The 15,306-nt window shown below is 43.6% G+C and overlaps 1 protein-coding gene across 2 annotated transcripts in view; it reads right to left on the bottom strand.

Annotated features, from left to right (window-relative positions):
- The window catches only part of LOC115172759 (rho guanine nucleotide exchange factor 10), an 86,950-nt gene that overhangs the window by 7,868 nt on the left and 63,776 nt on the right, over positions 1–15,306 (bottom strand). For both annotated transcript variants that reach the window (XM_029730493.1, XM_029730492.1), the window contains 3 exons: positions 14,045–14,202; positions 8,193–8,335; positions 2,021–2,195 (listed from right to left, as the gene is read on the bottom strand). In XM_029730493.1, coding sequence (XP_029586353.1) covers positions 2,021–2,195; positions 8,193–8,335; positions 14,045–14,202 — 476 coding nt within the window. The remainder of the gene's footprint in view (positions 1–2,020; positions 2,196–8,192; positions 8,336–14,044; positions 14,203–15,306) is intronic.

Genomic DNA, 15,306 nt, shown 5'->3' on the forward strand with positions numbered 1-15,306 from the left:
TGATCTTATTACAGATAGTCACTGAGCCAGTCAGCCCTTTGATATTTGGAGAAAAACACACTCAAGTACATGACGACCTGACGACTGACTGTCAAATGTGATCCATTTCTACTTTCAGAGGACTGCTCTCTTCTTGCAAAAAAAATACCTGTTCATTCCCAGTCCACCATAAGGATCCAAACAATGACTTTGGAGGACACAAAGTGAACAAAATTACATGGGTACTGGTGGTTTGTGCAAACAGAGTTGATAAGATTGCATCTGTATTATAAATCACAGTACTGTGGGCTGAGGATGGAAACAGTGCTGCTGTATACTGATATCCTGAAGGTGAGGTTCACCTTTGAGTGTGTGGTGGGTGGTGTTGAGTGGGTATTTTTTTAGGATGCTATGATCTACAGTGTTAGAGAAAATGTGTTTTCTGGGCTGGCAATAATGTCTCTCTTACTATACTAGAGTATCTTGTGTAAAGCAGTGAACTTGTTCATACCATGTGTTGACAGTGCTGTAAGATGCATACAAGTGTGACATGATAATGATGTCTTACCAGCCAGTATGTTGTGTACAGGTGTGGTAATGTTATCATGTACAGTTGAAGTTGGAAGTTTACATACACCTTAACCAAATATATTTAAACTCAGTTTTTCACAATTCCTGACATTTAATCCTTGTATAAATTCTGTCTTAGGTCAGTTACGATTACCACTTTATTTTAAGAATGTGAAATGTCAGAATAATAGTAGAGAGAATGACTTATTTCAGCTTTTATTTCTTTCATCACATTCCCAGTGGGTCAGAAGTTTACATACACTCAATTAGTATTTGGTAGCATTGCCTTTAAATTGTTTAACTTGGGTCAAACGTTTCAGGTAGCCTTCCACAAGCTTTCCACAATAAGTTGGGTGAATTTTGACCCATTCCTCCTGACAGAGCTGGTGTAACTGTGTCAGGTTTGTAGGCCTCCTTGCTCGCACACGCTTTTTCAGTTCTGCCCACACATTTTTTATAAGATTGAGGTCAGGGCTTCGTGATGGCCACTCCAATATCTTGACTTTGTTGTCCTTAAGCCATTTTGCCACAACTTTGGAAGTATGCTTGGTGTCATTGTCCATTTGGAAGACCCATTTGTGACCAAGCTTTAACTTCCTGACTGATGTCTTGAGATGTTGCTTCAATATATCTACATAATTTTCCTCCTCATGATGCCATCTATTTTGTGAAGTGCACCAGTACCTCCTGCAGCAAAGCACCACCACAACATGATGCTGCCACCCCCGTGCTTCACGGTTGGGATGGTGTTCTTCGGCTTGCAAGCCTCCCCCTTTTTCCTCCAAACATAACGATGGTCATTATGGCCAAACAGTTCCATTTTTGTTTCATCAGACCAGAGGACATTTCTCCAAAACGTAACATATTTGTCCCCATGTGCAGTTGCAAACCGTAGTCTGGCTTTTTTATGGCGGTTTTGGAGCAGTGGCATCTTCCTTGCTGAGCTGCCTTTCAGGCTATGTCGATATAGGACTCGTTTTACTGTGGATGTAGATACTTTTGTACCTGTTTCCTCCAGCATCTTTACAAGGTCCTTTGCTGTTGGTCTGGGATTGATTTGCACTTTCGCACCAAAGTACATTCATCTCTAGGAGGCAGAATGCGTCTCCTTCCTGAGCGGTATGACGGCTGAGTGGTCCCATGGTGTTTATACTTGCGTACTATTGCTTGTACAGATGAATGTGGTACCTTCAGGTGTTTGTAAATTTCTCCCAAGGATGAACCAGACTTGTGGAGGTCTACAATTTTCTTTCTGAGGTCTTGGCTGATTTCTTTTGATTTTCCCAAGATGTCAAGCAAAGAGGCACTGAGTTTGAAGGTAGGCCTTGACGCCAACCTAAGTGTATGTAAACTTCCGACTTAAACTGTATCTTACCAGCCAGTATGTTGTGTACAGGTGTGGTAATGTTATAATGTATCTTACCAGCCAGTATGTTGTGTACAGGTGTGGTAATGTTATAATGTATCTTACCAGCCAGTATGTTGTGTACAGGTGTAGCGATGTTGATGTCCTGTAGATCCTCCAGCGTCTCCGTGTGGAACAGTCGGAGGGTGGACCCAGAGCTGAAAGCTATCCAGATACCCACCCCAGCCACCACCATGTGGGATACCACCATGCCCTCCTCCTGGTGGGCCTCCAGCTGCCTCTGACAGGGGGAGAGACGAAGACAGGAAGAGGGGATATTATATACTGAATCGCTCAGTTCTTCAATTGCTTTGAGAGTAAACATTAGCATGTACACCACTTTGTCTTTAGAGTGGTGGGAAACAAACCCTACTGAGCCACCAATCAGAAATATGTTCTGTAACAATCTCAAATCAAAGGGTTTATCGCAGTGTGCTTATGATCAGGAAATGCCTTTTTACGTGACAGTATATGTACACATCACTAAGGAGCGGCCATACGGTACTATACAACGTTCCCAGTGGTTACAGAGGGTGGGGAAGAGACAGGAGATCATCTGCACTGTTCGGTCTGAGCTGTGACAACACACTGACAGTACGCCTGCTAAGAGGCTGAGCCATGTACTGTACGTCAACATCCACCTCATTACTGACTTATGTCTAGGGAATGTTTTGAGGAACCATGAATACATTATAGAAGACAGAATTGAATTATCCACCATGTTACTCCAAGTGTCATAATAGTAAACGTCAGAGAGGTGGAAATAATGTTTTGATTTGCAGGATTGTTGGGCACAATAGCGACATCAGCTTTAGTCAAAACATGAGCTCTGAGGAAAGTGGTGTCTGCTTCTCACAGATCCACAGTTTGACTTGCCTCTCCTTTGTTTTCCTTATTACGAAGCCAAATATGACTGAGGGCATTTTAGGTCAACATTCCCTGTCTCTGTTCTAATGGTATCAGTCAAAGAGAATATATCGTGGATATTGTTGTTTTAAGTAATTTCACTGTGATTTTCTCAGCCCAGTACCTGAGAGGCACTTTTACTATAGGCATCAGCTGTGTGGCATGAGATCTCCCTCCTCAACCCTGTTAATGAAGGGAAACTCTGCTTGGCCAAGAAGTCAGCCCATTCATGGCCTCACAGCAGGGTTCCAGTAGTGACAACAACAAGTTCAGGTAGGGTGTCAGTGAACCTACGTAAACTTGAACCTTCCAGGTGACCTTTAACCTTCTCTAGCCTCTCTCTCCCTTCTTGCCGCCATCTGCCCCCTTTCTTTGTTTGTCTCTCCGTCTCTCTCTACCTATCTCTCTTCTTCCTCTTCACCTTAGTCTCTCCCACTCTTTCCCTTTTTGTCTGCCCCTCTTTCTCTCTCTCTCCATCACTCTCTCTCTCTCCATCACTCTCTCTCTCCCCATCACTCTTTCTCTCTCTCCATCACTCTCTCTCTCTCCATCACTCTCTCTCTCTCTCTATCACTCTTTCTCTCTCTCTCTCTCTCCATCACTCTCTCTCCATCACTCTTTCTCCAACCCTCTTTTCCCATGTAGGTTCCAGGGTGTAAGCCATGGGGAAAGACAGGCAGTTAGTCCAGTAATGAGCTTAATGACGCTAACGGGATTATGAGTCTCTGCATGCTGGAGGGAAGGTGGAGCATTGCTATTCCAGGACGAACAGCAGGTGCTGGTGAACTGGACTGTGGCGGGACAGACAGGGATCCCCACAAACGCTCCGGGCCTGGGGAGAGGGAGCGAGGGGGACAAGGAGCAAGAGAGACCCCTCGCAGGTTCAACTATACCTCTCTAACATAATTAAACAAGAGCCAAGCCAAATGCAGGTGACATCACAGATATTGGGCCAAACACAATTAGTAACCTAGAAAGATGGAAAATTCAACCTTGTCTCAGAGCATTTTGTATTATTCTGTATTTATACTGAACAAAAATATAAATGCAACATGCAACAATTTCTACGTTTTTACTGAGTCACAGTTCATATAAGGAAATAACACACTTGGTAGCCAGGCCCACCCACCGGGGAGCCAGGCCCAGCCAATCAGAATGAGTTTTCCCCCACAAAAAATAGAACTGTTCGGCCATAATGACCATTGTTATGTTTGGAGGAAAAAGGGGGACGCTTGCAAGCCGAAGAACACCATTTCAACCGTGAAGCATGGGGTGGCGGCATCATGTTGTGGGGGTGCTTTGCTGCAAGAGGGACTGGTGCACTTCACAAAATAGATGGCATCATGAGGTAGGAAAATTATGTGGATGTATTGAAGCAACATCTCAAGACATCAGTCAGGAAGTTAAAGCTTGGTCACAAATGGGTCTTCCAAATGGACAATGACCCCAAGCATACTTCCAAAGTTGTGGCAAAATGGCTTAAGGACAACAAAGTGAAGGTATTGGAGTGGCCATCACAAAGCCCTGACTTCAATCCTCTACAAAATTTGTGGGCAAAACTGAAAAAGCATGTGTGAGCAAGGAGGCCTACAGACCTGACTCAGTTACACCAGCTCTGTCAGGAAGAATGGGCCAAAATTCACCCAACTTATTGTGGGAAGCTTGATGAAGGCTACTTGAAACGTTGATGAAGGCTACCTGAAACGGTGATGAAGGCTACCTGAAACGTTGATGAAGGCTACCTGAAACGATGATGAAGGCTACCTGAAACGATGATGAAGGCTACCTGAAACGTTGATGAAGGCTACCTGAAACGGTGATGAAGGCTACCTGAAACGTTGATGAAGGCTACCTGAAACGGTGATGAAGGCTACCTGAAACGGTGATGAAGGCTACCTGAAACGTTGATGAAGGCTACCTGAAACGTTGATGAAGGCTACCTGAAACGGTGATGAAGGCTACCTGAAACGTTGATGAAGGCTACCTGAAACGGTGATGAAGGCTACCTGAAACGGTGATGAAGGCTACCTGAAACGTTGATGAAGGCTACCTGAAACGGTGATGAAGGCTACCTGAAACGTTGATGAAGGCTACCTGAAACGTTGATGAAGGCTACCTGAAACGTTGATGAAGGCTACCTGAAACGGTGATGAAGGCTACCTGAAACGTTGATGAAGGCTACCTGAAACGTTGATGAAGGCTACCTGAAACGGTGATGAAGGCTACCTGAAACGGTGATGAAGGCTACCTGAAACGGTGATGAAGGCTACCTGAAACGTTGATGAAGGCTACCTGAAACGTTGATGAAGGCTACCTGAAACGTTGATGAAGGCTACCTGAAACGGTCCCAACCCCATGTGCAGTCGCCAGAGAATTTCCAAAACCCTGTTAAAAAATGTATATATCTAATATCATCTTTCTCTCTCAAAATCATTGTAATGTAACCTTAAAAATCTAAACAAAAATTATTCAAATCATCTAAAAGTAAAATCCAACCAGAGAGTGCCCTTAGATCGTTGGAAAAGGCCGCACTTGACTGTTGCACTTGAATCCTTCCTACGGTGAATGGCTAAGCCCTGCTATGCTATGAAGCCACACACTATTGCAGACTTTGATATTACCGGCCACAATTGATATGGTGAAAACAATGTGTGGGGAGGCAGAGGCACAGAAACTCATATCAATACCTTTGTCAGATAACACTGAAACTAAGAATTGATGCTATAGCTTGCAATAAAAGAGGAAACGACTGAACGACTCAAAAACTCTCCACCTTATTCTCTTAGTTCGCTACATGTTGGGGGATGCTATTCACGAGGACATATTGTTCGGTCTCACGATTCCCGAGCATGAAACGGCACAAGGGATGTTCAGTGTGCTGTGTGGCTCTATTGACAAAAAAACAGATTCCATGGGATCAAATGGTGGGCTTTTGCACAGATGGGGCTCCATCTATCAAAGGACGGTGGGCAGGTCTCTGCACTTAATGTGTCTCCCTCTGACATACAGATGCGTTGTATGATACACCCACTGACCTATAATTGATACACAGAGCAACTGGCAGCAAAAGAGCTGAGAGCAGAACGCTGAGATATGCAGCAGGTAACTTCGATTGTAAACTACATCGAACTACCTGTTTGCAAAACTACAGTGCACACGCCTGTTTGCAAAACTACATTGCATTTGGAAAGTATCCAGACCCTTTTGACTTTTTTCACATTTTGTTACGTTACAGCCTTATTCTAAAATTGATTAAATAAAAGAAAATCCTCATTAATCTACACACGCAACACCCCATAATGACAAAGCAAAAACAGGTTTTTAGAAATACATAAGTATTCAGACCCATTGCTATGAGAATCAAAATTGAGCTCAGGTGCATCCTGTTTCCATTGATCATCCTTGAAATGTTTCTAGAACTTGTTTGGAGTCCACCTGTGGCAAATTCATGGACATTATTAGGAAAGGCACACACCTGTCTATATAAGGTCCCACAGTTGACAGTGCATGTCAGAGCAAAAACCAAGCCATGAGGTCGAAGGAATTGTCCGTTGAGCTCCGAGGCAGGATTGTGTCGAGACACAGATCTGGGGAAGGGTACCAAAAAATGTTTGCAACATTAAAGTCCCCAAGAACACAGTGGCCTCCATCATTCTTAAATGGAAGAAGTTTGGAACCATCAAGACTCTTCCTAGAGCTGGCCGCCCGGCCAAACTGAGCAATCGGAGGAGAAGGGCCTTGTTCAGGGAGTTCCTCTGAGGGGCTCCCGAGTGGCGCAGTGGTTTAAGGCACTGCATCTCAGTGCTAGAGGCGTCACTACAGATCTTGGTTCAATTCCAGGCTGTATCACAACTGGCTGTGATTGGGAGTCCCATAGGGCGGTGCACAATTGGCCCAGTGTCGTAAGGGCTTGGCCGGGGTAGGCCGTCATTGTAAGAACTTGTTCTTAACTGACTTGCCTAGTTAAATAAAGGTTAAATAAATGTAAAAGGTAAGTGGGAGAACCATCTCTGCAGTACTCCACCATCAGGCCTTGATGGTAGAGTGGCCAGATGGAAGCCACTCCTCAGTTAAAGGCACATGACAGCCTGCTTGGAGACCAAGAGAAACATGATTCTCTGACGAAACCAAGATTGAACTCCTCGGCTTGAATCCCTACGGTGAAGCATGGTGGTGGCAGCATCATGCTGTGGGGATGTTTTTTAGCGGCAGGTACTGGGAGACTAGTCAGGATCGAGGAAAAGAAGAACAGTGCAAAGTACAGAGAGATCCTTGATGAAAACCTGCTCCAGAGTGCTCAGGATCTCAGGATCTTTTCCACAGGACAACAACCCTGAGCACACAGCCAAGACAACGCAGGAGTGGCTTCGGGACAAGTGTCTGAATGTCCTTGAATGGCCCAGCCGGAGCAGACTTGAACCCGATTGAACATCTCTGGAGAGACTTGAAAATAGCTGTGCATTTACGGTCCCCATCCAACTTGACAGAGCTTGAGGATCTGCAGAGAAGAATGGGAGAAACTCCCCAAATACAGGTGTGCCAAGCTTGTAGCGTCATACCCAAGAAGACTTGAGGCTGTAATTGCTGCCAAAGGTGCTTCAACAAAGTACTGAGTAAAGGGTATGAATACTTACATTATGTAAATATGATATCCGTTTTTCATTTTTAGTACATTTTCAAATGTCTAAAAACCTGTTTTTACTTTGTCATTATGGGATATTGTGTTTAGATTTATGAGGGGAAAAAACGATTTAATCAATTTTAGAATAGGCCTGTAAAGTAACAAAATGTGGAAAAAGTCAAGGGGTCTAATACTTTTATGAATGCACTGTATTTAGAGATATGGGCTCAGAGCATGACAATGTTCTATTTCCCACCGAGGCTTGGGGGTTATCGAGGGGAAGTGTCGGAAAAATTATTCAAATTGAGAGAGGCATTGTTGTCTTCCCAATGGATGTAAAAAACTGACTTTGTTGACTTTCTGTGTAATGAAAAGAAAATGTGTCTCCTTGCCTATGTAACAGACATATTTGGGAAACTGAACAAACTGAATGCAAGCGTGCAGGGGAAATACAAACAAATTCAATAGATGAGTGATCGAATCAGCTAAATCCGTTTGACTGTGAAATTGGCCATTTATAAGATATTAGAGATGGGAAAGATACAGTACCTCTGACCTGTGTGTGTGTGTGTGTGTGTGTGTGTGTGTGTGTATATGTGTGTGTATAGTCATGGGACCCATCTTCTAGATCAAAGGTTATGAGACAAAGAGGGAGGCAGGGATCCATACAGTAAGTGAGATAAAGAGATGAGCTAGAGATGGGTTAGATACCTCCACAGTGTGTGTGGTAGTGCTGATGATGAAGACTTGTCCTCCAGAGGAAGCCCAGACATGTTCCTCCACAGCTAGCATGGCCTTCACTGGCAGAACCCCCAGCTTCAACACCTTAGGAGAGTCTGGATTCCACGAGCCATCTGAAACACAAGCATACACATACATTTCATACACATCTGCTACAAGCGCTAAACAGTGGCAGATCACTACGAATCTGGAAGAACCAAAAACTAAAGTGAACCAACTATCACTATGCAAGAATATTAATGTATTGTTAGATATGGTCATTCAGATTATGCATGCATTAGCTGCAGAAAACCCCTCTAAAATGTCCTCTGCATTTCTGATCCTCATAATAATGCTGGAGAGACCATTGATGATTTCACAGGTTTCACAATTAATATAGACGCACTGAGAGTCGTTAGTCGCCTGTAGAGCCAACCCACACACCTCCTACATACTGCTGCCTGCCTACTGCTACAGAGCCCAGGAGACCACTCTGAAAACCCAACAATGGGAACTAAACAACCCACACTGGGTACATTATAAATACTGCCAACACATTTCTCTGCAACGTTCATCTTTCTCCCTAAGTTTAGAACCCAATTGCAACAGATCAAGAACATGGAACCGATGTGAAATGGCTAGCTAGTTAGCAGGGTGCGTGCTAACAGCGTTTCAATCGGTGACGTCACTCGCTCTGAGACCTTGAAGTAGTTGACGCTGCTTTTGTGGAGCGATGGGTTTCAGGGAGGCAGTTGTAAATGTGTGCAGAGGGTCCCTGGTTCGAGCCCAGGTAGGGGCGAGGAGAGCGACGGAAGCTATACTGTTACAAACACATAAAAGTGTAGGGAGAAATTGTAGGATTAAATCCTTAAACAAAATTCAAGGAGCTCTGAAGTACTCTGAATAAGGAGTTAATTTCCTCCAGAGCCAATCTACTACAGGAAACATCAGAGGACTCACCAATTGTGTTTGTTTAAGGGAACTGACAAAGGCAGCTATTGAAAGGTGCGGTGCCATACAGGGAGGAGTGGGGACACTCATTCTGGGGTTTAGTAATTACTAGGGAAGTAAGGGGCTAGGGTGGATTAAAGATACTGCTTTGTGTTTATTATTATAATAATCCCTGTGTGTGTGTGTGTGTGTGTGTGTGTGTGTGTGTGTGCAACAAAGACAGAGAGCAATTGAGAGAGAAATGCTAAAGTGTACAGGACTAAAACGGCATGTGTTTAAACATCATTCTCCCTCCCAGCCAGCCTTATGTAATCTTCCTCTCCTCGGCTGCAGCGTGTCAACAAAACCAATTCTTTCACATTCCATTATGTCAATGTGACTTCTTAGGAACATCCAATCAGACTGCAGTATGTGTGTGTGTGTGCGCGTGTCAGAATAGTAGATAACAATAGTAGATAACAACAATGTCAACATAATATACAGTAGGCAAAGATGTTTCCTTATTCCCTGACTGGATGGTGAGGGCATGCGGTGCGGTCTATGCTGAGCCATTCACACACATAAACAATGAGAAGAACAAGAGTTGCAGAATAGGGCTGGCTGGGGGTTCAGATAGGGCTGTGCCTACTGCAGTGTGACAACACCTACCACAATCATTCTGCCACAGGCAGGCAGGGTACAGTCCCAGCAGAGCTAAACATGTGGAACTCAAGCTGTGGAACTGTGGCAATACAGATAGTGCCATAAACAGTTGAAGTCGGAAGTTTACATACACCTTAGCCAAATACATTTAAACTCAGTTTTTCACAATTCCTGACATTTAATCCTAGTAAATATTTCCTGTCTTAGGTCAGTTAGGATCATCACTTTATTTTAAGAATGTGAAATGTCAGAATAATAGTTGAGAGAATGATTTATTTCAGCTTTTATTTCTTTCATCACATTCCCAGTGGGTCAGAAGTTTACATACACTCAATTAGTATTTGGTAGCATTGCCTTTAAATTGTTTAACTTGGGTCAAACGTTTTAGGTAGCCTTCCACAAGCTTCCCACAATAAATTGGGTGAATTTTGGCCCATTCCTCCTGACAGAGCTGGTGTAACTGAGTCAGGTTTGTAGGCCTCCTTCCTCGCACACACTTTTTCAGTTCTGCCAACAAATTTTCTATAGGATTGAGGTCAGGGCTTTGTGATGGAAACTCCAATAGCTTGACTTTGTTGTCCTTAAGCCATTTTGCCACAACTTTGGAAGTATGCTTGGGGTCATTGTTCATTTGGAAAACCCATTTGTGACCAAGCTTTAACTTCTTGACTGATGTCTTGAGATGTTGCTTCAATACATCCACATAATTTTCCTACCTCATGATGCCATCTATTTTGTGAAGAGCACCAGACCTTCCTGCAGCAAAGCACCCCCACAACATGATGCGGCCACCCCCGTCCTTCACGGTTGGGATGGTGTTCGTTGGCTTGCAAGCCTCCCCCTTTTTCCTCCAAACATAACGATGGTCATTATGGCCAAACAGTTCTATTTTTGTTTCATCAGACCAGAGGACATTTCTCCAAAAAGTACGATCTTTGTCCCCATGTGCAGTTGCAAACCGTAGTCTGGCTTTTTTATGGCGGTTTTGGAGCAGTGGCATCTTCCTTGCTGAGCTGCCTTTCAGGTTATGTCGATATAGGACTTTCTTTACTGTGGATATAGATACTTTTGTACCCGTTTCCTCCAGCATCTTCACAAGGTCCTTTGCTGTTGTTCTGGGATTGATTTGCACTTTTCGGACCAAAGTATGTTCACTTCTAGGAGATAGAATGCGTCTCCTTCCTGAGCCGTATGGCGGCTGCGTGGTCCCATGGTGTTTATACTTGCGTACTATTGTTTGTACAGATGGACGTGACACCTTCAGGCGTTTTGAAATTGTTCCCAAGGATGAACCAGACTTGTGAAGGTCTACATTTTTTTTTTCTGAGGTCTTGGCTGATTTCTTTTGATTTTCCCATGATGTCAAGCAAAGAGGCACTGAGTTTGAAGGTAGGCCTTGAAATACATCCACAGGTACACCTCCAATTGACTCAAATGATGTCAATTAGTCTATCAGAAGCTTCTAAAGCCATGACATCATTTTCTGGAATTTTCCAAGCTGTTTAAAGGCACAGTCAACTTAGTGTATGTGAACTTCTGACCCACTGGAATTGTGATACAGTGAATTATAAGTAAAGTAATCTGTCTGTAAACAATTGTTGGAAAAATTACTTCATGCACAAAGTAGATGTCCTAACCGATTTGCCAAAACTATAGTTTGTCAACAAGAAATTTGTGGAGTGGTTGAAAAACGAGTTTTAATGACTCCAACCTAAGTGTATGTAAACTTCGACTTCATCTGTACTATATGAGTCTGCAGCTTTGTAACTCGACCATGCAGCGTCATTTTGCTGTATTACTATGTCTTTCCACTGACCTAATGATGATGGCATTATCAATCTGAAAGGATATATTTTTCAAAACACATTTCATAACTGAAATGACAGTTTTATATGTAGGCTTATACTGGGGGGTTACTTCTTAGGGTTCTTCTCTGCTGCTGTTCCTTTAAAATGGAAATTGGATCTAATATACACAGTGTACAAAACCTTAGGAACAAATCTTTCCATGACATAGACTGACCAGGTGAATCCAGGTGATGTCACCTGTTAAATCCACTGAAAAATCAGTGTAGATGAAGGGGAGGAGAAAGGTTAAAGAAGGATTTTTAAACCTTGAGACAATTGAGACATTGATCGTGTATGTGTGCCATTCAGAGGGTGAATGGGCAAGACAAAATATTTTAGTGCCTTTGAACGGGGGATGGTAGTAGGTGCCCTCGCCCAGGTTTGAGTGTGTCAAGATCTGCAATGCTAGTCCACACCCAAAGGACATCCAGCCAACTTGACACAAGTGTGGGAAGCATTGGATTCAACATGGACCAGCATCCCTGTGGAACACTTTAGACACCCTGTAGAGTCCATGCCCCGACGAATTGAGTCTGGTCTGAGGGCAAAAGGGGGTGCAACTAAATATTAGGAAAGTGTTCTTAATGTTTTGTACACTCAGTGTAAATGCTTATAGCGTCTGTGAGCCCACTCAATGTGACAAAAGCACTGGAAGAGCAATAGCTAGGACGTATATGCACAAGTTTCACCACTGAAGCTAGGATGATTCATCATTTCAAGCTTGAGCTGGGACACAAACACTTTTCTGTCACTCATGTAGAAGAACAAGTATGCAAATGAAATAACAACACTTTAAATTGGCATTTATAACTACAGTGTATCTCCATCTCTTCACTCAGTGACAGCATTAAGGGAGACAAAAAATAGCTGAGGACAGGGCTGTCACCAACTCGGACTATCCATTCAGTCAAACCAAAGGCAATATTCTTTATATATCCAGACAAGTCCATTGAATTGCACAATAATCTGCTGCATGGAGAACAAAGGAATCAGCATCTGATGTTTAGCGTAAAGAAGTTACATGAAAACAGTGACATTCTGTTAAACAGAGACAGAACCAAAGTGGACATTCCTTCAGCATTGCAACATCCCCTTCCAGGCTTTACTGAGCTGACTGAGGATCAGGAGAATACTTTCCCTTCTTACTTTTCCTTCTAGCAGATACAGGTATATCTTCTATCCTCTACCCCTCTCTCACAGAGCACGATATGATACTGCCTGGTCGGTTGATGGACGGAAGGCAGATTAACTCAACCTGGTTTTGGAACAGGGATTTTCTACACTTTTCCATCTTACAACATCCAGATATGTAAATAAATACTCTGATGGTGACTTAGCTGGGAAATGTAAGAATGAAACCACCTGGCATTTAATTATCTCTGAACTGGACTGAACCTAAGAGCTGGAAATGACCAAGTGGGACCACAGAGACCCAGTGTGATGCAGAGCAGGCACCAACACCAACATGGAGACAGACAGATCTTCAAGGCACTGAGAAAATGGATAACTACAGTGGATCCTCATTTTTTCTCTGATTCTGGTTTTAAAACCTCAATAACTTTCCTAGAGCGATGAGTCATGATGAGACTCGGAGCGATGCATGTCGTACCGATGCAGATGGTGTAATTAATTAACAACATAGCTAGCTCTTGGCAATGGTAGCCTCTCACCATCATGTCTTAATGTGGTCATGTTGCGGTCACTAAATGCACTTTACTCCGTCAAAAACAAGTGTTTTCATACTATGAGAGAGAAAGCGACTCAGACATGGATACAAGCACTGGCAGAGAGAGCGAGAGAGAGAGAGAGAGCAGGGGAGAGAGCTAGTACTGTGTGTCTGACAGTGTGCTAGCTCTGTCAGGATATTAAATAGGTCAGCACTAGCTAGTAGATTAGCGACTTCTCCCAGGCAACCAGGCCAGGCTCAATGGCAACAGACCGTTGTGAGACCTCGTACCGCCAGCCAGCAGGCCTCAGAGAGAGAGGGAGGCCCAGGCCCTGGAGCCGAGTTAATACACTGGACACACTGGTGATTCAACCTGGAAGCCACAGGGACTGGGTCAACACACTCTTAACAGCCTCTCTGTGAGTCTGCCCAGCAACCTAATAACACACCATTTCCCCTCAACTGAGAAAAGGTCAGGAGAGGCTGTTATCTATTCATGTTTATTGGTTGGACTGACTGCACAGTAGCAAGCAAAAGTTATCTTTTTCTGAACATTTCAAATAAACACAGAACGCCTACCAGGATATAAAACAAACACACCTATTAATTCAAATAAATTCATATTTTGTGTTCGGTTAAGCCAATTTAGCTAGTACCATCGTATAGTATACCTATTTCAATTTAACTTAACAAAAATAAACTGTTAAGAGACAGACAGTCTTCAGAACAGGCCTCACCTTGTGCTCTGGAGTAGATGGTGACTGAGCCATTCACTAGGCCAGTGTATAAACACTGCTTCTTGTGTACTAGGCTGGTCACGGTAGACTTGTCTGGGGTGAAGAAGTGTTGTAGACGGACCTTCTTGGATCGCTGGCTGCTCTTATAGACTATGATGCTGCAGAGGAAGACAAGAGACAGGAAAATTAAATATGATCATGTTCTGCACATACAGTGCCTTCTGAAAGTATTCAGACCCCTTGACTTTTCCACATTTTGTTATGTTACAGCCTTATTCTTAAGCTGATTAAATTGTTTTTAGAAATGCTTGCAAAAAATATATATTAAAAATTACTGAAATATCACATTTACATAAGTATTCAGACCCTTTAATCAGTACATTGTTGAAGCACCTTTGGCAGCGATTACAGCCTTGAGTCTTCTTGTGTATGATGCTACAAGCTTGGCACACCTGTATTTGGGGAGTTTCTCTGTAGATCCTCTCAAGCGTTGTAAGGTTGGTTGGGGAGTTTCTCTGGTCTTCTGGTCTCTCCAGAGATGTTCAATCTCTCTGTACTTTGCTCCGTTCATCTTTCCCTCAATCCTGACTAGTCTCCCAGTCCTTGCTGCTGAAAAACATCCACACAGTATGATGCTGCCAGCATCATGCTTCACCATAGGGATGGTGCCTGGTTTCCTCCAGATGTGACGCTTGGCATTCAGATCAAAGAGTTCAACCTTGGTTTCATCAGACCAGAGAATCTTGTTTCTCATGGTCAGAGTCCTTTAGGTGCCTCTTGGCAAACTCCAAGCGAGCTGTCATGCCATTTACTGAGGAGTGGCTTCCATCTGGCCACTCTACCATAAATGCCTGATTGGTGGAGTGCTGCAGAGATGGTTGTCCTTTTTGGAAGGTGCTCCCATCTCCAAAGAGGAACTTTGGAGCTCTGTCAGAGGGACCATCGGGTTCTTGGTCACCTCCCTGACCAAGGCCCTTCTCCCTCGATAGCTCAGTTTGCCCGGGTGGCCAGCTCTAGGAAAAGTCTTGGTGGTTCCAAACGTCTTCCATTTAAGAATGATGAAGGCCACTGTGTTCTTGGGGACCTTCAATGCAGCATAAATGTTTTGGTACCCTTCCCAGACACAATCCTGTCTCGGAGCTAATTGGACAATTCCTTCGACCTCATGGCTCGATTTTTGCTCTGACACGCACTGTCAACTGTGGGACCTTATATAGACAGGTGTGTGCCTCTCCAAATTATGTCCAATCAATTGAATTTAC

This window comes from Salmo trutta, chromosome 33 (assembly GCF_901001165.1).
Source record: "Salmo trutta chromosome 33, fSalTru1.1, whole genome shotgun sequence".
In the NCBI taxonomy this organism is placed as follows: Eukaryota; Metazoa; Chordata; class Actinopteri; order Salmoniformes; family Salmonidae; genus Salmo; species Salmo trutta.